This window comes from Haliotis asinina, chromosome 3 (genome assembly GCF_037392515.1).
Source record: "Haliotis asinina isolate JCU_RB_2024 chromosome 3, JCU_Hal_asi_v2, whole genome shotgun sequence".
Classification (NCBI taxonomy): Eukaryota; Metazoa; Mollusca; class Gastropoda; order Lepetellida; family Haliotidae; genus Haliotis; species Haliotis asinina.
The window spans coordinates 28,428,530-28,452,955 of NC_090282.1; the positions used below are offsets into that span (position 1 = coordinate 28,428,530).

At 38.2% G+C, this 24,426-nt stretch overlaps 4 protein-coding genes across 4 annotated transcripts; all 4 read left to right on the forward strand.

The window, feature by feature from the left end:
- LOC137276715 (uncharacterized) lies at positions 1-735 on the forward strand. Its single transcript, XM_067808344.1, has one exon. It carries the CDS (start codon positions 1-3, stop codon positions 733-735), a length of 735 nt encoding a protein of 244 aa, XP_067664445.1.
- Positions 736-4,251: 3,516 nt separating this feature from the next.
- Positions 4,252-4,971, forward strand: LOC137276716 (uncharacterized). Its single transcript, XM_067808345.1, has one exon. The coding sequence runs from the start codon at positions 4,252-4,254 to the stop codon at positions 4,969-4,971; it is 720 nt and encodes a 239-aa protein (XP_067664446.1).
- A 3,507-nt stretch (positions 4,972-8,478) lies between these two features.
- LOC137276718 (uncharacterized) lies at positions 8,479-9,198 on the forward strand. The gene has a single exon (XM_067808346.1). It carries the CDS (start codon positions 8,479-8,481, stop codon positions 9,196-9,198), a length of 720 nt encoding a protein of 239 aa, XP_067664447.1.
- A 3,505-nt stretch (positions 9,199-12,703) lies between these two features.
- LOC137276719 (uncharacterized) lies at positions 12,704-13,423 on the forward strand. Its single transcript, XM_067808347.1, has one exon. The coding sequence runs from the start codon at positions 12,704-12,706 to the stop codon at positions 13,421-13,423; it is 720 nt and encodes a 239-aa protein (XP_067664448.1).
- Positions 13,424-24,426: the final 11,003 nt, after the last annotated feature.

Consider the following 24,426-nt stretch of genomic DNA (forward strand, 5'->3'; position numbering starts at 1 on the left):
ATGCGCATTCTTCTCCTGCTGTTCGCCGTTATCGCTACCTCCAGTGCCAGAGACTGTGGACACACAACTGAAATCCCTTCCGAAGCCCCCACTACCCAAACCTCTACAACAGTACAAACACCGACAACATGGCCGGAAGGATCCTTTGCTCTTCCTAAACCCATTGCTGGCTGCCCTGGTACAGAGTGGAAGGAAGGGTCTTTCTATCAAGACACTGAAGATTATTACAACGGGAATACATGGAACACCACTAACATGAGTGGCAGGAAGAAGAAAGACGGTTATTTGAATACTTACTGTGTCATGGATGACGCCACGACCGGGTCTGGGATGTGGCCTGCCGGTGCCTACTGCATCTTGAGGAAGAACGGAGTCTGTCCTGGAGGTTTTCAGGAAGGATCCATCCTTTGGGATGATGAAAACAACTACAACATGAACCATGTCACAGAGCAGAGCACCCTTCCCGACGGTGACTTCAACAAGGACACTAAACTGTTTTATTGTTGTCGTGAGGACGCTGTTCCATCTCAAGAGATAGCATTGCCAATAACTGCACCCTTCTACCTCCTGATGAAGAAAGACGCGTGTCAGAAAGTCGCTGGAATGTCAGTGACCATGGAGACACAGCTTTGGGACGATGAAGACACCAACAACCAGAATGCCAGAGAGGGTTCAACTCCATTTCAAAGCAGAGGTCGCGCCAACGTCGCCATCAACTATTGTTATTACTCCTGACATTGTATTGTAGTGTCTTTCCCCAATGACATATGTGGCTAGAATTAAAGACATCCAACACGATTTTTATTTCTTTTTACGTCAGCCCGTACAGTAAATCTGACACTATTCCAACTTTACTATTAATCTAACATTACCAAGTCCGGAGTAAGACTGAACTCACACACTAAACATCTGCTATGCTTCAATATAAACCTAATTATGTTATTGAAATAATAAGTTTTTAAAACGTGTACTTTTTCATCAGTCGTAGGCATGGTTATACTTTTTCAAGGAACTTCTTCAACAATTTATTAAGTGGTTGCAGCAACAGACACTCATACAATGCGTATAAAAGAGATCAAATGATTGCTTGCTGCAAACGCGTGGGAATCCGTTTTGCATTCGTATCATTGTCAGAGATTCCACTTCCACCCTAAAGCCAATTAATGACAATTTCCTGTCACCTTATATTTGAGAATCAAGTTGATGAAATATTTTCTTCTCTTTGATGGTTAATGTCAGAAGACTTTGTCTTGTCAAAGGCTATCTGTGTCTGCAATAGTCACTGCCAGCTTCCTGACATCTACAAGCTCTGCCGGTTCTAAGTGATTACTGTGTCTGACTGGTAAAACCCTTATTAACCAGTCTCAATATGAAATCAATCCTGAATGTGAAAGACTAAATCGCTATAATTGAAAATTATGACATTTCAGATAATGAAATTAAAGATTTCGACGCAAAGGACATGAGCAAAATACATAGCTTGGATCTACACCTTTGTTCATTTCAAGAATGTATATGATCTGATATATCTACACAATTGTTCAATACAGCAATGTAGAATTTGAAACAAATATCTTTTCTCAGCAATTTGCATACTGAAATAGTACTCTGACTTTCACAAGTATCCAAAAATAATATCCATTCAGACATAACAGTGTTATCCTACGGGGGTGGAGGCTATGATTTTGATGACACATGGCATCATCAATATTCAAAGGATGATTTATAAAGACCTGACAGACAGACAGTTGTCATTCAGTAAAGAGGCCTTCGGCCCATAATACAGGCAGATGACATTGAATGTACAGAAAGAACCTAATTAAGCACACCCAATTATTTTGCAGTGATAGATTTTCAACATGTATATAAAGCTTGACCACGATGGAGATTCGTCAGTTTTTCTTTTCTGACCTTTTCTGATCATTTGGTCCTTTGGCCCATAAAACTGATCGGAATCCGTTTTGATTTTATTACGAGAACTGTTCATTAAAAACACCAAGCACTGATTTTCAAACAAAATCATGTCTGTACAAGTATGGCACTGGAATGTTTCGAGTTGAATTTATTGGTGAATGTCTCACATGGTTCATGGTTAATAACGAGTGTAACTTCCATGTGACTGTATGATAACCAATGCTCCCCACTTCATACCCCGGTCAGCCAATTCATTCTTTGACGTGACAGTCTGTGCCATTCCTCGTTCAAAGCACCGTCCAACTGGGCCAGGTTCTGCACACAGGAGTATCCATTTGTTGCACATGACGACTAATCGTTTCCTAGATATGCTCTAAAGCGTTAGGATCGGGGTTCATTCGGCCGTGAGATATGTCAGGGGTGCTTAACTAAATTCTTTGTGTGTATTTAATAGGAGTGTACACTTTGACTTTACAGCTCTAATGCTTCTCCACATCCTCGAATAAATCAATTTCTGCACATGTAATAAACATAAACAACACTGTATATATATTTATAACATCATATATCTTTTTGTTTTTCAAATGCATTGCAGTTGAATGATAGGAATATGGTTGTTTAGTGAAATTATGTTTGTAAGTATTATGCTCAAAGTGTATCATAGGCATACGGATATACAGTACATGATATTCATTTTTCTAATAATGATGACCTTTGTTTTACAAAAGGGACATAGTAATTCCTTATACCGCCCACATTCAACAGTGAGATTAAAATTACTACATCTAAACCTTCATAAAGCTATTCTTTAATACACAGGAATGTAACAACACATGTCTCTTTCAACATTTGACCAAGTTTCAATTTCATGATTGTACTACAGACAGAATCTTATAATAGATAAACAGATGTTTTTAAGGAATTTTGGTACACAGTTACTATTTACAACACAAATGAATGTATCAGTTCCAAGGAAAAGTGGGCCTTTAGTGCCCAAAAATGTTGCTGAGAAACTTTATAATGGTAAAAACGCTTTAACACACAGCTGGAGAGACATAAATAGAACAAAATATATTTGTGTAGTAAAGTATACCATAAACAAATACAATTAAATATTATGACAAAGAGCAAGAATAAAGTAAAGATGTGGCATATATGTATTCACATGCTTTTGAAAACATTTCCATTTGAATAAGAATCATCTTGTTCAATCAGTGGCCGATAGGGATATGTTTTTTATTCCAAGACATTAAAGATGCTCAAGAGTAACCAGTATCAAATACTGTCCCTCACGCCGTTTGTAAGTCTGCTATAAGGAAACATGTAAATCAATCCTGGCACTTAAATTCGGATAAACAAATGACAAACATTCTGCATAACATACAGAGCCAGTGATCAAAAATACTACTCTCAGTGCCCCGTGTCGTAGAGATTACGTTGTATTAAGTCGGTCCCAAATAGGGCATTCCCACCGGACCCATGCTTTCTTACTGAAAGTGGATGGTGTTCCATTGTGGATTCTATGCAAGTAACCATCAAACACAATTTTTCGACTGCGTGGATACAGTTTTAATACATCAGAAATAATGTCATGTTTCTGCAATGCAAGCCTTATTACTCAAGTCCATAACATTCAGACTTAATCACTGTAAAAAGAAATTCATTATAATCGAAAGATGTAGATATCAGTTGACGTTTGTGACTTTCCTCCTTTTTTCTGGAAATATGGTTATTTTTACCAAACTCACTTATGCATTTGTATTCTCTATATGCTCATGTTAGACCCTTTGATAACATATTCTTGTTAAGAATAGCTGTAATATTGCGAATGTGATGTAAAGCAATAATTATTTCTTTATTCATTCATTCTAAACAAAATATATATATGGTGGAAACACACATCAATATATTTTATACATACAGCAATGGAAATAGTTTAGAGTGACTGTAGAAGGGTTTCGTATTGCATATATTCAAAATTTTGAATACTCAACACTTTCCACTTCAGTTGAAACACTAAGCTGAATTGTAGAGAGTGTATTTTCGGTTCACTGAATATATTGGACTTCCATTTAGTATCTTTAAGTGACTGTTTCATGAACGTTTCATTAAATGAAAAAGGATTTCCATCGTCAGATTCTACATATCTGCCTGAAGCCATAACTAAATTAATTAAATGTTTCCAATCAGTCTCATCAGTGATGCAATCATTCTGATAGACACCTGTCGATGACGTTATGGCGAACTGTGTATGATGTATAAAAATCATGGCCCAATCTACCGACATCACTGAACTCTCGTTGAGTTTCACAGCCCTGGTTTCGTCTTCCCACCATCATGAACAACCTTTTCTTCCTGTTCACCGTTATCGCTGCCTCCAGTGCCAGAGACTGTGGACACACAACAGAAGTCCCCACGGCTTCCCCAACTACCGTACAAACACCGACAACATGGCCGGATGGATCCTTTGCTCTTCCCAAACCCATTGCTGGCTGTCCTGGTACAGAGTGGAAGGAAGGGTCTTTCTATCAAGACACTGAAGATTATTACAACGGGAATACATGGAACACCACTAACATGAGTGGCAGGAAGAAGAAAGACGGTTATTTGAATACTTACTGTGTCATGGATGACGCCACGACCGGGTCTGGGATGTGGCCTGCCGGTGCCTACTGCATCTTGAGGAAGAACGGAGTCTGTCCTGGAGGTTTTCAGGAGGGATCCATCCTTTGGGATGATGAAAACAACTACAACATGAACCATGTCACAGAGCAGAGCACCCTTCCCGACGGTGACTTCAACAAGGACACTAAACTGTTTTATTGTTGTCGTGAGGACGCTGTTCCATCTCAAGAGATAGCATTGCCAATAACTGCACCCTTCTACCTCCTGATGAAGAAAGACGCGTGTCAGAAAGTCGCTGGAATGTCAGTGACCATGGAGACACAGCTTTGGGACGATGAAGACACCAACAACCAGAATGCCAGAGAGGGTTCAACTCCATTTCAAAGCAGAGGTCGCGCCAACGTCGCCATCAACTATTGTTATTACTCCTGACATTGTATTGTAGTGTCTTTCCCCAATGACATATGTGGCTAGAATTAAAGACATCCAACACGATTTTTATTTCTTTTTACGTCAGCCCGTACAGTAAATCTGACACTATTCCAACTTTACTATTAATCTAACATTACCAAGTCCGGAGTAAAACTGAACTCACACACTAAACATCTGCTATGCTTCAATATAAACCTAATTATGTTATTGAAATAATAAGTTTTTAAAACGTGTACTTTTTCATCAGTCGTAGGCATGGTTATACTTTTTCAAGGAACTTCTTCAACAATTTATTAAGTGGTTGCAGCAACAGACACTCATACAATGCGTATAAAAGAGATCAAATGATTGCTTGCTGCAAACGCGTGGGAATCCGTTTTGCATTCGTATCATTGTCAGAGATTCCACTTCCACCCTAAAGCCAATTAATGACAATTTCCTGTCACCTTATATTTGAGAATCAAGTTGATGAAATATTTTCTTCTCTTTGATGGTTAATGTCAGAAGACTTTGTCTTGTCAAAGGCTATCTGTGTCTGCAATAGTCACTGCCAGCTTCCTGACATCTACAAGCTCTGCCGGTTCTAAGTGATTACTGTGTCTGACTGGTAAAACCCTTATTAACCAGTCTCAATATGAAATCAATCCTGAATGTGAAAGACTAAATCGCTATAATTGAAAATTATGACATTTCAGATAATGAAATTAAAGATTTCGACGCAAAGGACATGAGCAAAATACATAGCTTGGATCTACACCTTTGTTCATTTCAAGAATGTATATGATCTGATATATCTACACAATTGTTCAATACAGCAATGTAGAATTTGAAACAAATATCTTTTCTCAGCAATTTGCATACTGAAATAGTACTCTGACTTTCACAAGTATCCAAAAATAATATCCATTCAGACATAACAGTGTTATCCTACGGGGGTGGAGGCTATGATTTTGATGACACATGGCATCATCAATATTCAAAGGATGATTTATAAAGACCTGACAGACAGACAGTTGTCATTCAGTAAAGAGGCCTTCGGCCCATAATACAGGCAGATGACATTGAATGTACAGAAAGAACCTAATTAAGCACACCCAATTATTTTGCAGTGATAGATTTTCAACATGTATATAAAGCTTGACCACGATGGAGATTCGTCAGTTTTTCTTTTCTGACCCTAATGGTCCTTTGGCCCATAAAACTGATCGGAATCCGTTTTGATTTTATTACGAGAACTGTTCATTAAAAACACCAAGCACTGATTTTCAAACAAAATCATGTCTGTACAAGTATGGCACTGGAATGTTTCGAGTTGAATTTATTGGTGAATGTCTCACATGGTTCATGGTTAATAACGAGTGTAACTTCCATGTGACTGTATGATAACCAATGCTCCCCACTTCATACCTCGGTCAGCCAATTCATTCTTTGACGTGACAGTCTGTGCCATTCCTCGTTCAAAGCACCGTCCAACTGGGCCAGGTTCTGCACACAGGAGTATCCATTTGTTGCACATGACGACTAATCGTTTCCTAGATATGCTCTAAAGCGTTAGGATCGGGGTTCATTCGGCCGTGAGATATGTCAGGGGTGCTTAACTAAATTCTTTGTGTGTATTTAATAGGAGTGTACACTTTGACTTTACAGCTCTAATGCTTCTCCACATCCTCGAATAAATCAATTTCTGCACATGTAATAAACATAAACAACACTGTATATATATTTATAACATCATATATCTTTTTGTTTTTCAAATGCATTGCAGTTGAATGATAGGAATATGGTTGTTTAGTGAAATTATGTATGTAAGTATTATGCTCAAAGTGTATCATAGGCATACGGATATACAGTACATGATATTCATTTTTCTAATAATGATGACCTTTGTTTTACAAAAGGGACATAGTAATTCCTTATACCGCCCACATTCAACAGTGAGATTAAAATTACTACATCTAAACCTTCATAAAGCTATTCTTTAATACACAGGAATGTAACAACACATGTCTCTTTCAACATTTGACCAAGTTTCAATTTCATGATTGTACTACAGACAGAATCTTATAATAGATAAACAGATGTTTTTAAGGAATTTTGGTACACAGTTACTATTTACAACACAAATGAATGTATCAGTTCCAAGGAAAAGTGGGCCTTTAGTGCCCAAAAATGTTACTGAGAAACTTTATAATGGTAAAAATGCTTTAACACACAGCTGGAGAGACATAAATAGAACAAAATATATTTGTGTAGTAAAGTATACCATAAACAAATACAATTAAATATTATGACAAAGAGCAAGAATAAAGTAAAGATGTGGCATATATGTATTCACATGCTTTTGAAAACATTTCCATTTGAATAAGAATCATCTTGTTCAATCAGTGGCCGATAGGGATATGTTTTTTATTCCAAGACATTAAAGATGCTCAAGAGTAACCAGTATCAAATACTGTCCCTCACGCCGTTTGTAAGTCTGCTATAAGGAAACATGTAAATCAATCCTGGCACTTAAATTCGGATAAACAAATGACAAACATTCTGCATAACATACAGAGCCAGTGATCAAAAATACTACTCTCAGTGCCCCGTGTCGTAGAGATTACGTTGTATTAAGTCGGTCCCAAATAGGGCATTCCCACCGGACCCATGCTTTCTTACTGAAAGTGGATGGTGTTCCATTGTGGATTCTATGCAAGTAACCATCAAACACAATTTTTCGACTGCGTGGATACAGTTTTAATACATCAGAAATAATGTCATGTTTCTGCAATGCAAGCCTTATTACTCAAGTCCATAACATTCAGACTTAATCACTGTAAAAAGAAATTCATTATAATCGAAAGATGTAGATATCAGTTGACGTTTGTGACTTTCCTCCTTTTTTCTGGAAATATGGTTATTTTTACCAAACTCACTTATGCATTTGTATTCTCTATATGCTCATGTTAGACCCTTTGATAACATATTCTTGTTAAGAATAGCTGTAATATTGCGAATGTGATGTAAAGCAATAATTATTTCTTTATTCATTCATTCTAAACAAAATATATATATGGTGGAAACACACATCAATATATTTTATACATACAGCAATGGAAATAGTTTAGAGTGACTGTAGAAGGGTTTCGTATTGCATATATTCAAAATTTTGAATACTCAACACTTTCCACTTCAGTTGAAACACTAAGCTGAATTGTAGAGAGTGTATTTTCGGTTCACTGAATATATTGGACTTCCATTTAGTATCTTTAAGTGACTGTTTCATGAACGTTTCATTAAATGAAAAAGGATTTCCATCGTCAGATTCTACATATCTGCCTGAAGCCATAACTAAATTAATTAAATGTTTCCAATCAGTCTCATCAGTGATGCAATCATTCTGATAGACACCTGTCGATGACGTTATGGCGAACTGTGTATGATGTATAAAAATCATGGCCCAATCTACCGACATCACTGAACTCTCGTTGAGTTTCACAGCCCTGGTTTCGTCTTCCCACCATCATGAACAACCTTTTCTTCCTGTTCACCGTTATCGCTGCCTCCAGTGCCAGAGACTGTGGACACACAACAGAAGTCCCCACGGCTTCCCCAACTACCGTACAAACACCGACAACATGGCCGGATGGATCCTTTGCTCTTCCCAAACCCATTGCTGGCTGTCCTGGTACAGAGTGGAAGGAAGGGTCTTTCTATCAAGACACTGAAGATTATTACAACGGGAATACATGGAACACCACTAACATGAGTGGCAGGAAGAAGAAAGACGGTTATTTGAATACTTACTGTGTCATGGATGACGCCACGACCGGGTCTGGGATGTGGCCTGCCGGTGCCTACTGCATCTTGAGGAAGAACGGAGTCTGTCCTGGAGGTTTTCAGGAGGGATCCATCCTTTGGGATGATGAAAACAACTACAATATGAACCATGTCACAGAGCAGAGCACCCTTCCCGACGGTGACTTCAACAAGGACACTAAACTGTTTTATTGTTGTCGTGAGGACGCTGTTCCATCTCAAGAGATAGCATTGCCAATAACTGCACCCTTCTACCTCCTGATGAAGAAAGACGCGTGTCAGAAAGTCGCTGGAATGTCAGTGACCATGGAGACACAGCTTTGGGACGATGAAGACACCAACAACCAGAATGCCAGAGAGGGTTCAACTCCATTTCAAAGCAGAGGTCGCGCCAACGTCGCCATCAACTATTGTTATTACTCCTGACATTGTATTGTAGTGTCTTTCCCCAATGACATATGTGGCTAGAATTAAAGACATCCAACACGATTTTTATTTCTTTTTACGTCAGCCCGTACAGTAAATCTGACACTATTCCAACTTTACTATTAATCTAACATTACCAAGTCCGGAGTAAAACTGAACTCACACACTAAACATCTGCTATGCTTCAATATAAACCTAATTATGTTATTGAAATAATAAGTTTTTAAAACGTGTACTTTTTCATCAGTCGTAGGCATGGTTATACTTTTTCAAGGAACTTCTTCAACAATTTATTAAGTGGTTGCAGCAACAGACACTCATACAATGCGTATAAAAGAGATCAAATGATTGCTTGCTGCAAACGCGTGGGAATCCGTTTTGCATTCGTATCATTGTCAGAGATTCCACTTCCACCCTAAAGCCAATTAATGACAATTTCCTGTCACCTTATATTTGAGAATCAAGTTGATGAAATATTTTCTTCTCTTTGATGGTTAATGTCAGAAGACTTTGTCTTGTCAAAGGCTATCTGTGTCTGCAATAGTCACTGCCAGCTTCCTGACATCTACAAGCTCTGCCGGTTCTAAGTGATTACTGTGTCTGACTGGTAAAACCCTTATTAACCAGTCTCAATATGAAATCAATCCTGAATGTGAAAGACTAAATCGCTATAATTGAAAATTATGACATTTCAGATAATGAAATTAAAGATTTCGACGCAAAGGACATGAGCAAAATACATAGCTTGGATCTACACCTTTGTTCATTTCAAGAATGTATATGATCTGATATATCTACACAATTGTTCAATACAGCAATGTAGAATTTGAAACAAATATCTTTTCTCAGCAATTTGCATACTGAAATAGTACTCTGACTTTCACAAGTATCCAAAAATAATATCCATTCAGACATAACAGTGTTATCCTACGGGGGTGGAGGCTATGATTTTGATGACACATGGCATCATCAATATTCAAAGGATGATTTATAAAGACCTGACAGACAGACAGTTGTCATTCAGTAAAGAGGCCTTCGGCCCATAATACAGGCAGGTGACATTGAATGTACAGAAAGAACCTAATTAAGCACACCCAATTATTTTGCAGTGATAGATTTTCAACATGTATATAAAGCTTGACCACGATGGAGATTCGTCAGTTTTTCTTTTCTGACCCTAATGGTCCTTTGGCCCATAAAACTGATCGGAATCCGTTTTGATTTTATTACGAGAACTGTTCATTAAAAACACCAAGCACTGATTTTCAAACAAAATCATGTCTGTACAAGTATGGCACTGGAATGTTTCGAGTTGAATTTATTGGTGAATGTCTCACATGGTTCATGGTTAATAATGAGTGTAACTTCCATGTGACTGTATGATAACCAATGCTCCCCACTTCATACCCCGGTCAGCCAATTCATTCTTTGACGTGGCAGTCTGTGCCATTCCTCGTTCAAAGCACCGTCCAACTGGGCCAGGTTCTGCACACAGGAGTATCCATTTGTTGCACATGACGACTAATCGTTTCCTAGATATGCTCTAAAGCGTTAGGATCGGGGTTCATTCGGCCGTGAGATATGTCAGGGGTGCTTAACTAAATTCTTTGTGTGTATTTAATAGGAGTGTACACTTTGACTTTACAGCTCTAATGCTTCTCCACATCCTCGAATAAATCAATTTCTGCACATGTAATAAACATAAACAACACTGTATATATATTTATAACATCATATATCTTTTTGTTTTTCAAATGCATTGCAGTTGAATGATAGGAATATGGTTGTTTAGTGAAATTATGTATGTAAGTATTATGCTCAAAGTGTATCATAGGCATACGGATATACAGTACATGATATTCATTCTTCTAATAATGATGACCTTTGTTTTACAAAAGGGACATAGTAATTCCTTATACCGCCCACTCAACAGTGAGATTAAAATTACTACATCTAAACCTTCATAAAGCTATTCTTTAATACACAGGAATGTAACAACACATGTCTCTTTCAACATTTGACCAAGTTTCAATTTCATGATTGTACTACAGACAGAATCTTATAATAGATAAACAGATGTTTTTAAGGAATTTTGGTACACAGTTACTATTTACAACACAAATGAATGTATCAGTTCCAAGGAAAAGTGGGCCTTTAGTGCCCAAAAATGTTACTGAGAAACTTTATAATGGTAAAAATGCTTTAACACACAGCTGGAGAGACATAAATAGAACAAAATATATTTGTGTAGTAAAGTATACCATAAACAAATACAATTAAATATTATGACAAAGAGCAAGAATAAAGTAAAGATGTGGCATATATGTATTCACATGCTTTTGAAAACATTTCCATTTGAATAAGAATCATCTTGTTCTATCAGTGGCCGATAGGGATATGTTTTTTATTCCAAGACATTAAAGATGCTCAAGAGTAACCAGTATCAAATACTGTCCCTCACGCCGTTTGTAAGTCTGCTATAAGGAAACATGTAAATCAATCCTGGCACTTAAATTCGGATAAACAAATGACAAACATTCTGCATAACATACAGAGCCAGTGATCAAAAATACTACTCTCAGTGCCCCGTGTCGTAGAGATTACGTTGTATTAAGTCGGTCCCAAATAGGGCATTCCCACCGGACCCATGCTTTCTTACTGAAAGTGGATGGTGTTCCATTGTGGATTCTATGCAAGTAACCATCAAACACAATTTTTCGACTGCGTGGAATCAGTTTTAATACATCAGAAATAATGTCATGTTTCTGCAATGCAAGCCTTATTACTCAAGTCCATAACATTCAGACTTAATCACTGTAAAAAGAAATTCATTATAATCGAAAGATGTAGATATCAGTTGACGTTTGTGACTTTCCTCCTTTTTTCTGGAAATATGGTTATTTTTACCAAACTCACTTATGCATTTGTATTCTCTATATGCTCATGTTAGACCCTTTGATAACATATTCTTGTTAAGAATAGCTGTAATATTGCGAATGTGATGTAAAGCAATAATTATTTCTTTATTCATTCATTCTAAACAAAATATATATATGGTGGAAACACACATCAATATATTTTATACATACAGCAATGGAAATAGTTTAGAGTGACTGTAGAAGGGTTTCGTATTGCATATATTCAAAATTTTGAATACTCAACACTTTCCACTTCAGTTGAAACACTAAGCTGAATTGTAGAGAGTGTATTTTCGGTTCACTGAATATATTGGACTTCCATTTAGTATCTTTAAGTGACTGTTTCATGAACGTTTCATTAAATGAAAACGGATTTCCATCGTCAGATTCTACATATCTGCCTGAAGCCATAACTAAATTAATTAAATGTTTCCAATCAGTCTCATCAGTGATGCAATCATTCTGATAGACACCTGTCGATGACGTTATGGCGAACTGTGTATGATGTATAAAAATCATGGCCCAATCTAACGACATCACTGAACTCTCGTTGAGTTTCACAGCCCCGGTTTCGTCTTCCCACCATCATGAACAACCTTTTCTTCCTGTTCACCGTTATCGCTACCTCCAGTGCCAGAGACTGTGGACACACAACAGAAGTCCCCACGGCTTCCCCAACTACCGTACAAACACCGACAACATGGCCGGATGGATCCTTTGCTCTTCCCAAACCCATTGCTGGCTGTCCTGGTACAGAGTGGAAGGAAGGGTCTTTCTATCAAGACACTGAAGATTATTACAACGGGAATACATGGAACACCACTAACATGAGTGGCAGGAAGAAGAAAGACGGTTATTTGAATACTTACTGTGTCATGGATGACGCCACGACCGGGTCTTGGGTGTGGCCTGCCGGTGCCTACTGCATCTTGAGGAAGAACGGAGTCTGTCCTGGAGGTTTTCAGGAGGGATCCATCCTTTGGGATGATGAAAACAACTACAACATGAACCATGTCACAGAGCAGAGCACCCTTCCCGACGGTGACTTCAACAAGGACACTAAACTGTTTTATTGTTGTCGTGAGGACGCTGTTCCATCTCAAGAGATAGCATTGCCAATATCTGCACCCTTCTACCTCCTGATGAAGAAAGACGTGTGTCAGAAAGTCACTGGGATGTCAGTGACAAAAGAGACACAGCTTTGGGACGATGAAGACACCAACAACCAGAATGCCAGAGAGGGTTCAACTCCTTTCCAAATCGGAGATCGTACCAACATCGCCATCAACTATTGTTATTACTCCTGACATTGTATTGTAGTGTCTTTCCCCAATGGCATATGTGGTTAGAATTAAAGACATCCACGATAACGGTTTTTCTTTCTAATTTTCTAGTGATTGAGCCCGTACAGTAAATTTGACATTATTCCGACCTTACCATGTGGATGTGACATGTTAGGAAAATAGCTTGGAACGACATTTTACCGGTAAAATGTTGAAACATTCACTATGCCAGACAAGGATCCACTCCCAATCAAACGGGAAGGCCAGTTAACATTCATTCAGATTCTGCTACCATTCTCCCATAACACTCCAAATAGTTCAAGAATGTGTTCCGAGACGTTAATTCTCACTTAGAATATAACTACACAGTTTCATATAATAAACTATGCTATTACATAAATGCGTTTTCCTGCTAAACATTCTTATTCGTATCTATAACAGACAACATTTAAAAATCTCTATGTATGAGTAAAAGGCCTCAGTGGCCATTGTCATGAGGAATATTGAAATGCTGGCAAAAATATATAGCTTACTAATCATTGCTGAGTTTAGTCAACAAATATCTAATGGTCAGGCATTTTCATATATATCAATGTTGTCAGCATATACTGTCTTCTGACATTTTCAGCATCTTCAAGGTATTAGTACATGGCAAACTCTCGAGCTTAACACCTGTATTCGACGTTCATTTGGGATATCAGCTTAGTGACATTTTAGATAACTGTTGACATGATCCAACTTCTTAAATGATTTATTCATTAGCTGCTTCAACCAACGCTTCTACAATGTGTATATAAAGATCAAACGGTTGTTTGGTGCATACGCATGGGAATCCGTTTTGCATACGTATCAAAGCCAAGAATTCGATTTCCACCCAAAACCAATTAATGACAATCGACTTCCTGTCACCTTATATCTGAGACTGAAATGGATGAAATATATTCTTCTCTTTGGTGATTTATGTCAGAAGACGTTGTCTTGTCAAAGGGTATCTATGTCTGTAAAAGTTACTCCCAGCTTCCTGACATCTACAAGTACATCAGCACCGGTTCTGAGTGATTACTGCGTCCTTATTAACCAGGCTCAATATGAAATCTATCCTGAAAGTGGAAGACTAAATCGCTGTCAGTGATGATTATGACATTTCAGATAATGAAATTAAAGATTTCGACGCATAGGACATGGGCAAAAATACAAAATAGCTTGGATCTACAGCTTTGTACATCTCACAAATGTATATGATTTAATATACCTACACAATGGTTCAATACACCAATGGAGAATTTGAAACAAATATCACTTCTCAGCAATTTGCATAGTGAAAAAGTGACTCTGACTCTCAAAGTATACAAGGCAATAAGACCTAACACTGTTATCCCTCCTGTTGGTAGAGGCCATGATTTTGATGACACATGTCATCATCACTATTTTTACAGACCTGACAGACAGTTGTTATTCAGTGAAGAGGCCTCCGGCCCATAATACAGGCAGATGACATTGCATATACGCAAAGAACCTAATTAAGCACACCAAGCACTCTTGCAGGATCAGTAACGATCCAACGTCCAGACCAGTGCACTGGAACCATCCATCAACGACATAGGCTCATTGTCCGTGTCTCAGTGTCCAGACACATGCATTTGTGACGGTGTGTGGTCCTGTGCATAGTGCTCAATTCATAAATCAGGTGAAGTTAACCAACGCTGGGTGCAGAGTGTCACTAGATTGGGTGACCGTGCTTAACATGTACAGTTTGACTCCTGAGGGTTTTTAAGTCGTCAGTCAAGTGAGTTTATTCAAAATTGTCTCCGGTCACCCAGCAGAAAATGGGTACCGGGTAGTATAGGTCAACCGTCTGCCACCTAACGGGCGGGGTAATAATATGTTGTGGTTTAGTGTTAGCTCTATGAGCATACCTAGTGTGGAGTTTGGCGGTATATAAATGAACACAACAAAGGTGTGTGTGGACGGGTGGACAACGTCTGCGTATTTATTGCGCAAGACCCTCATCTCGAGGGAAAACTCTGACGCTGGAATGTCGACATCGATGTCTCCAGTGGAGCAAAGAACATTTGCGATGAAGATCACGTGGGTGGAGAAGAGTTCTCTCAACAAATGAGTCACGTTTCCTTTTTCAGCAGCAGTATCTTAATCAGGGCAGTATTAATGGGCAACCTCCGGCCCGCTCCAACTCAGCATGTCTGGAGGTGAGATGAAGCGACATTTACAACGCTATCCGAATCCTTCCAGAACAACGTCATTTCATTTGGGGCAATAAAACTTTAATACCTGTTCTGTTTGTTGTTTGTTTGTCACTATACCTTTGGCCTTTGAGTTAACATTTTATTGCATTAATCAACAAACGAATGTCTTTTTGATGTATCGTGATGTACATGTACATGTAGGTAGACATACATATTTGATCGGTGTAGTGGTTGTTTTATGAAAACACCTGTGAGGAATCACTAATATTATCAACATAAGATCTGGTTTTCTTATGAACTGCTTTACCCTGCATATTTCAGAACATTTGAGAGGAACAAATGAACAGATGGAGGACAATATTTGTTGTTTGACATTTCTGTGTGGGGCCCGTTTACGTTCTCTGTCAATCCAACTTCTTCACTAACTCACGCGTCACACAAACAGGTACGATAAGGTTTCAGAAGATATCAGATAAAGCGCCAGTATAGAGCAAATTCTAGAAAATGATTATTTCATATTGATTTTTTCCCACCATTTACCCGACTTAATGGCTGCATGAGCATTTAAAACATGCATGCCTTCATGGTTTCAGAAATTCACTGTTGCCCTCTCTCTTATTTATGTACATGACTGTTTCAAACAGTTGGAATGTATAGTCTGTTAAATTTCTGATCTCATTCATACACGGTCTAATGTACTAGGAGCGGTTTTGTAGCCCCGTGGTTTAAGCTTTTGCCCGTCACAGTGAAGTCTCACATTTGTACACTGTGAGAAACCCGTTTCTGGTGTTCCCCGCCACGATTTTGCTGGAATATTGCCAAAAGCGCTTACCTCCCGTATAAAGCTAAACTCATTCACTCATCTTATTATCTGAACGCCAGTGAGAGCATAGAAATTCCTGTATACTACTGAGCGACGCAATGTTGGAATTACATGTATACAGATTATGTGAAGAATAAGTAGATAAGATCCATTGGTGTATGTATGAACAATTTTCACTTCTCAGTCTCGAGCGTATTCAGCACAGTCCTGGTACTTGATGATAATCAGTGTAGCTGGAGTAGTCTGGAACTATTGCCAGGATACAACCACTTACGTTTCGTACTTCTAGTCATTGAAGAACTAAACTCACTCACTCACTCACTCACTCACTCACTCCAGTCACTGTACGGCAGCATGTAACATTACGTTACATATTAGGTTTACTCGAGTATACGCTGTGGCATAAGGTTACACTATAAACAGAAACACCTTCACATGTAGGTCTTAAGACAACGTAAGTGATGAATAGTTTTCTTGTCTTCACACAAGTAGCCATCCTTGTTTCCCCTTCTTCACCTCACAGCTTTTCTTCAGAGAATCTATCATTCTGAACCATCATCAGTCAAGGTGGGACTGAAGACGTAGTGTAGAATGAATGAAGCACCTGTGCTATTAGAGCACATCATGGTGTTTAAATATCGGTGTGCAGGAGTTCTTCAGACCCAAGTTCGGGATTCATATTACGCTTGTCCAGATAAAAAAAACTGCCCAAAATAGATGCACTGATGTAGACAACAAAACAAAAGGTAAAATAAAAAACGTTACCAAAATAACTTCAGTTACCAAGTGAACCCCTGACTTTAGTTGTTGGCAATCTAGAGCCCATATTTACATCTTTGTAATAATTAATTAAACATTTTAATGTTCTCAAACTAGTTTTAATAACATATGTGAAGATCTAGTAGTTATACTGTCTTTCGATGACAACTTTTCATAAAATATTAATCTAGCTATTCTTATTGATGTCGACACGAATTGGCTGAAATATTGTCGATGTGACGTATACTTTTAACTGACTGACTGACTCACTCACTCATTCACTTACATCCTGAAATAGAAATTCAAAACAGAGAAACCCTTATTGTAGCCACCTTTATTGTAGAAGCCTTTACTCTAGTAACCTTTACTGTAGTATCCATGCATATAAAGATAAATTATGAAGCCATACTATTCGCAGAGGTTTGGGGTCAGTGTTGTGAACGTTATCGCCAACAGTTACTGCCCGCCTACTGTCATATAGGCACCTGTGGCGAGCTAACTCCTCGTGGTGGGTGCTGGGTAACGCCAAGAGCTCGCCGACACCCCCGTAGTGGACCCGTGGGGATATTTGGTCCACCAACCCGTTTGCCGTGGGTTGCGGCTCTGTGTCGGTGGAGGAGGGGCCCTGGTGGTTGAGGGCAATGGGAGCAGGACCACTGTTCCTATTGCTCAACACACCACTTCGGCCCTGACTTCACCTAGACGGGAGGTTGAATGGGCCCGGTTCAACCAATCGGCTGGTCACGCCAAGCCCTGAGCATTACTGTATGTAATGTTGTACAAAGGTTTGAGAATTGTAATATGTTTATTATTAGGTCTTGGCCGATTTTTTTATCTTCTGTGAATTTCAAATTTTACTAATTCATGTTTTTGGCTAGAGTCGTATGCCCAGAAGGCGGTGGCGCATGGGTCAATCTGGTAGAATTATTAATGTTTTAATTCTTCTGCTGGAGTATGTCATCCGAGTATCCTTGGTGCTGTAAGCTGGAGGCCCGTTACTTTAGCATTGTCCTTGTGATACTCCGTGGTGGGTGGGGAGCTCGGATGATGAACCATTTACACTAACCATGGCTTATGAAAACCCAACACAAAACAACAAAACGTCCACTTGATATTGACCCTGTTGATACTGACCATAGACCGTCTGCATCGATTGAGTATTGACCGCGTTTCATTGTGGTTTGAGACTCCTGACAAAACACCCTTGAAGTTGAATCCCTTTGCTGTATCCAAGGGTATTCAAGGTATTGCAGCAGACGTGAAGAACATAGGACGCTTACGTTCAGGTGGCCTACTAGTAGAGTGCGGGAAAAAGCAACAAGCAACTAATTTGCTGAACATCAAATCTTTCGTGGGCATTCCGGTCACGGTCTCTGCACACAAAACCTTGAACTCAAGCAAAGGTATCGTTAGAGATCGAGGCCGATTGTTTGATGATATGTCGGAACTTGATATAGGATCTGAAATGAAGGATCATGGTGTACTCTACGTCAAGCGCTTTTCAACTCGGAGAAACAGTGAAACCATCAAAACGAACACGTATCTGTTTACTTTTTCATGTCCTAATGCTCCCAAATCAGTGAAGGCAGGCTACTGTAACATTCCAGTTGATACCTACATCCCCAACCCGCTAAGGTGTTTTAAATGTCAGAAATATGGACACGGTGTGAATAGTTGCACATTGTCTGTTGTGTGTGCTCACTGTGGTGAGAAGACACGCACAACAGAAGATTGTGACAGTGATTATAAAAAAATGCACCAATTGCTCAGGCGACCATTCTTCATTTTCTAAAGAGTGTCCAATTTGGAAAGAGCAAATGGAGATCAATAAAAAAACATTACACAAAATATCTCTTTTTCTGAGGCCAAAAAAAACTGGTAAAGAGATCTGAACTTACAGAAAGTTATGCTACAGTAGCAAAAACATCATCGGGGTCTAGCTCTAAAACATCAACCACATGCTGCCACACTACTTTAACTTGGGTAAATTGCGATTCTCCACAGCTTTTGTACCCTGCTATATCATCACAGACTGAGGAATCACTTCCTACTACCCCAAAGTCTTCTTCTGATCACAAATCATCATCTCAGTCACGCTCAACGTCTCAATCGACAGCTGATAGTCAACAAACGGTGAAAAGTAAACCGAATCCAAAGCCTGATCCTTCAAAACAACAATGTGGCAGAGCTCCTAAAGGGTCACAGAACAAAATTCAATTGTTCAATAAATACGGGTCTCTTGAAGACATGGACGTTTCTGAAAACGTCCATTCTAGGGCACATAGCTTGTCGCCCTCCAAAAGAGTGCGGGATAGATCCCCAATAAATCCCCCCAAAAGATAGTTTATTCCAATAATATTGTACAGTGAAACTGCAGAGGATTGAGGACTAATTTACATGAATTACAGCTATTAGTCCACGATTTTACACCTTCAGCGATATGTCTCCAAGAGACATATTTAAAACAAACAGACACATTTGACCTTTGTCAATTTAATGCATATCATTGTTTTGCACCTCCGGGTGATAGGGCCACTGGTGGATCATCCACTCTAGTCAGACAAAACGTTCCAACACATATTTGCACCCTGGTACAGGGACGTATTCTGCTCTCGATTTGTCACTCACAAATTCAGAACTACTTAATGAATTTGAATGATCAGTCCACGGTGACCTCTGTGGAAGCAACATTTCCGTTGCCATCCTATGGTGCATAATTTAAATAAATTTAAACTGTACTTTTAAACACAACAAACGCCAATCTTGGCAAAATTATGTATCCAAAATCAGTTCTCGGACACCCATGTCCAAGGTATGGAACATGGTCCAGAAAATTAAAGGTAAGGGTACTAAATCTACAGTCCATCATCTTAAACATGGAGATCAATTACTTACTGATAAATCAGATATTGCGAATAAACTGGGCGAAACTCTCGCTAAACATTCTTCCTCTTCTAATCATATACCTACATTTCAGCAATATCAAAAACAAGAAGAAAAGAAAACTATTAATTTCAATTCTGATAATGGGGAAGATTATAATGAAACGTTTTCTATTCATGAACTCCATACTGCTCTTGATCAAGCTCATGACACTGCTACAGGAGCTGATAACATACATTATCAACTCCTGAAGCGCTTTAGAGACGCTCTTACCAATTTTTGATGATATTTGGACTTCCGGGAAATTTCCTTCTTCATGGCGTGACGCTATAGTAGTACCAATACCTAAACCTGGACGTGATCATACGGATCCATCCAATTATCGTCCGATTTCATTAACTAGCTGTGTTTGTAAGACCATGGAACGCATGATAAATAATCGACTAGTTTGGTACTTGGAAACAAATAACCTCATAACAGATATACAATGTGGTTTCCGTTTCCGTTTGTGAAAAACGCGCTGATTAATGAAGAACACGCTGTGTCTATCTTTTTTTGATCTCGGAAAGGCCATTGACACAACCTGGAAATATGGCATTTTGAGAGATTTACATGATTTCGGTTGAAGGTCGTTTGCCTGAATTCATAGGCAAATTTTTAAATAACAGACAATTTCCGCGTGGGTTCTACCCTGTCTGATCATTACAATCAGGATCAGGGTGTTCCACAAGGCAGTATTTTGTCAGCCACAGTTTTTAGTATAAAGATAAATAGTTTATCAAAAGTTTTAAACTATTCAAATATGAATACCACAGAGCGGCAGTTGCAGTTGTGTTTAAACAAAATAAATAAATGGTGTTTTGAAAACGGCTTTAAATTTTCTAAATCAAAAACTAATTGCATACATTTTGTCGTAAATACAAACCACATAGAGACCCTGAACTATCTCTAGATGGCACTCCCATTAAAGTTGTCAAGGAAGCCAAGTTCTTGGGATTAATTTTTGACTCACACCTAACGTTTCTGCCTCATATTAAAACTCTGAAAACTAAATGCCTGAAAGCACTTGCTTTGTTGAAAGTGGTATCAAATTCTAAATGAGGAGGTGATCAAGCTACCCTCCTCCATCTATATCGATCACTTGTCCGTTCTAAACTTGATTATGGCTCCAATCGTATATGGTGGAGCCTGCAACAGCAACTTAAAGGTATTAGATTCTGTTCATCATCAAGGTCTAAGACTTTGTCTGGGCTCTTTTAGAACCTCTCCTATCGACAGTCTATACGTTGAAGTTGATGAGCCTTCTCTCAACCAACGCCGCATAAAACTATCTTTACAATACATTACAAAATTAGCTTCTAATGAGTTTAATCCCGCATTTAATTGTGTCTTTAATCCTCTCTATGAGCATTTGCATAACAAAAAGTCTTCCCTTGTTCAGCTTCTTGGTCTCAGAATTAAGCCATTCTTGCTGCTTCTATCATTGAGCTGGAAAATATAGCAATAAGGCCGGGCGGGACGTGGTTCTGGTACTGGTACTAATAGGCTTTAAACAGGGAAAACGACATCATTTAAAGCAAGTCTATCTTAAATTATTTAACGATTGTGTTTAATCTTATTCAACTAAGATAATTCTGGTAGCAAAACAAAAATATCAGATATACTCTCTACTTTTGTTAAATTGAGATAATTCTGGTAGTGAAATCAAAAAATTCTGCCAGAAATTTCTGCAGGAAAAAAAATTTCTGCCAGAAATTTCTGCGGGAAAAAAAATTCTGTCAGAAAGTTCTGCAGAAATGCATTTTCAGAGCCAGTTTCTGAGCTTATTAACACGTGAATACACTGGCAAATGAACTTTTCGTGTTCATCTCCTCGAGATCTTTCCAATGATATAAAATATGTCTTTGTAGCTTGCTCCCTTCTGTGTGTCAACGCCATATTAACGCCATATTAACAGCTCTTAAATATATCGAAAGACACCCTAAACATAAACAATATATAATCTATTCCGACTCTCTTTCTTGCCTTCAGGCTATTAAAAATATTTCTTGTAAACATCCACTTTTAATAGAAATTATTGAATTGTGTAATGATCTTGCCACTGGCCAATATGACATCGTCTTCTGTTGGTTACCAAGCCATGTAGGAATCTCTGGTAACACATTGGCTTACTTTGCTGCTAAAGCAGCACTCAACAAATCTGTGACACCACTTCTTATTCCTTATAGTGATTACAAAGCTACCATTCGATCTTATATCCGTGATCCGATGCAAAAGAAGTGGGACACCCAAGTGGGTATCAATAAATTACATGAGATAAAACCTTACATTGGTTATACCCATTTGGGTTGTCAGTCCAGATTTGAAGAGGTTATTTTACGACGATGTCGTGTTGGCCCCACTAGATATACTCATGCGTACCTGTTAAAAGGTGAGGATCCTCCATTTTGTATCCCTTGTGATGAGAGAGTCACAGTCAAGCATATTCTGCTTGACTGTGTTGAATTCTCCATCACAAGGGATAAGTATTTTACAGTTAAAACAATGAAGGATCTTTTACCAGCGTTAATTCTTATTTTATTATAGACTGAATTTTGAATAGTATGTTCTGTAAATATTTTAGTGATTGGTTGTTTGAATTAGTAACTTGGATTGTTGGTGGCTGTACCCTCAAAGCTGGTTGAAGTATAGTAAAATTATTGTCCTCCTGAGAGGGTACGTAAGTCCACAAACATTCACAGTAAATTTAAGTTTACCAGGTTTTTAATCATAGTATTCATGTTCATTTAATTTTGGCTAACTTTTCGTACAATCGCCAGCAGCCGAAGGGATGGTGTAAATCCAACTAGGGTCCATGTAGGTAGCAAAGGTACTGTAAGTCCCCATGGTCCCTAGTGTGGTGACCTACCTTCTGTTGTTGGCGATCTATAGTCTGTTTGTATATTGTATTGTCTAAATAGTGATATTAGTTTTGACTTTCCATGCTAGTTTTAATTGAAATTGTGATATTCTAGTTGTTTTACTGTCCTTCGTTGACCGATTTTACCACATGCATATATTTCATTTAAATGTTCTCGTCACGATATGGCTGAGATATTGCCGATGTGACGTAAAATATTAACTCACTCACTCACTCACTCCTGTCATATATATGACATTATGTATCACCATCTTCACTGACGTCCTGGATTTCTCCGTCTGATCAACAGATTCCTGTCTCCTCGGGGTCATTGTGAAATCAATATGGAATGAAGAATACACCAAATGACTTTCATTTAAGATTAGTAAGTTTATTTATGTACAGATTTAAAGTACAGTACCGACTAAAAATGAACAAATATGATGTACATGTCATATAGGAATTAATACGATAACCATTTTTCGTATTAGTGCATACACTGTGAAACGCTGAGGTAAAACTGAAATATATGTTACGAGTGTGTATTTCTTGTATATTTTGTTATTAATTCAGTAATAATTATTATTGGGTCACAACATTTAGTGTTTTGAATAATAATTATGATGGGTCATATTTCGTTTTATTAGTGATCAACACTTTTAGGATCTGGTTTTCCGGAATTTATCTGCTCCTAGTTTTCTATGTGTTTGCTTCCGGGAGTAATTGTAACTGGAGTTACATCGCCAACAATCATCAACGCCTTATCTACATCATCCGCTGTCAGACCGATCCCTGTGTTAACATTCTGCATAGTTGATTCTCTCTCATACCAAGACTTTGGTGAGTTTGCTACTAAATATATTTTGTGACCCATTGCCATAGATTTTGTCACACATATATTGCATTTGAAATCTGTGTTGTGAAATTGACTTGTGACTTTGTATACGTTGCTCTTCTTGCATAATAATAATACATAATTTGAACTTTTATGACTTGTCTTTGTTCTGTTTTGCTGGTTCACAAGGGGATTTCTTACATCGATTGTCTAGCATAATTTATGCATTGCACAATGCTTGGATTGTACAATGAAGGTATCATACGTTCCTGAAGATTAGGATATACACAGGATACTAAAAGACCTTCCGTGTAATACCACCTTTTTAGATGAGTTAATGCTTTGGTATCAAACAAGAAAAAGCGAATTTAGTCTTCTGTTTATTACTCCTCAACATATATTGATAGAAAGTACAGTGTGATGACTCACAAATTTCCGCGGGTCAAGCAAGGTCTGATACAACTGTGACAGAGATATTAGCAGTGTCACGTCATAACCGTAAAACATTATGACGTCATACGTCAAAAGATATTACACGAGTGTAATACTGACGTAAAAATGTTGCTTTGGAGTATCTTCCACGTGCGAGTAATAAATTGAGGTTTTTTTTCAACCGAATGTATT

Excerpts from the sequence above, each read along its gene's own strand:
- LOC137276715 (XM_067808344.1), top strand. The coding sequence starts at position 1 with ATGCGCATTCTTCTCCTGCTGTTCGCCGTTATCGCTACCTCCAGTGCC.
- LOC137276716 (XM_067808345.1), top strand. The coding sequence starts at position 4,252 with ATGAACAACCTTTTCTTCCTGTTCACCGTTATCGCTGCCTCCAGTGCC.
- LOC137276718 (XM_067808346.1), top strand. The coding sequence starts at position 8,479 with ATGAACAACCTTTTCTTCCTGTTCACCGTTATCGCTGCCTCCAGTGCC.
- LOC137276719 (XM_067808347.1), top strand. The coding sequence starts at position 12,704 with ATGAACAACCTTTTCTTCCTGTTCACCGTTATCGCTACCTCCAGTGCC.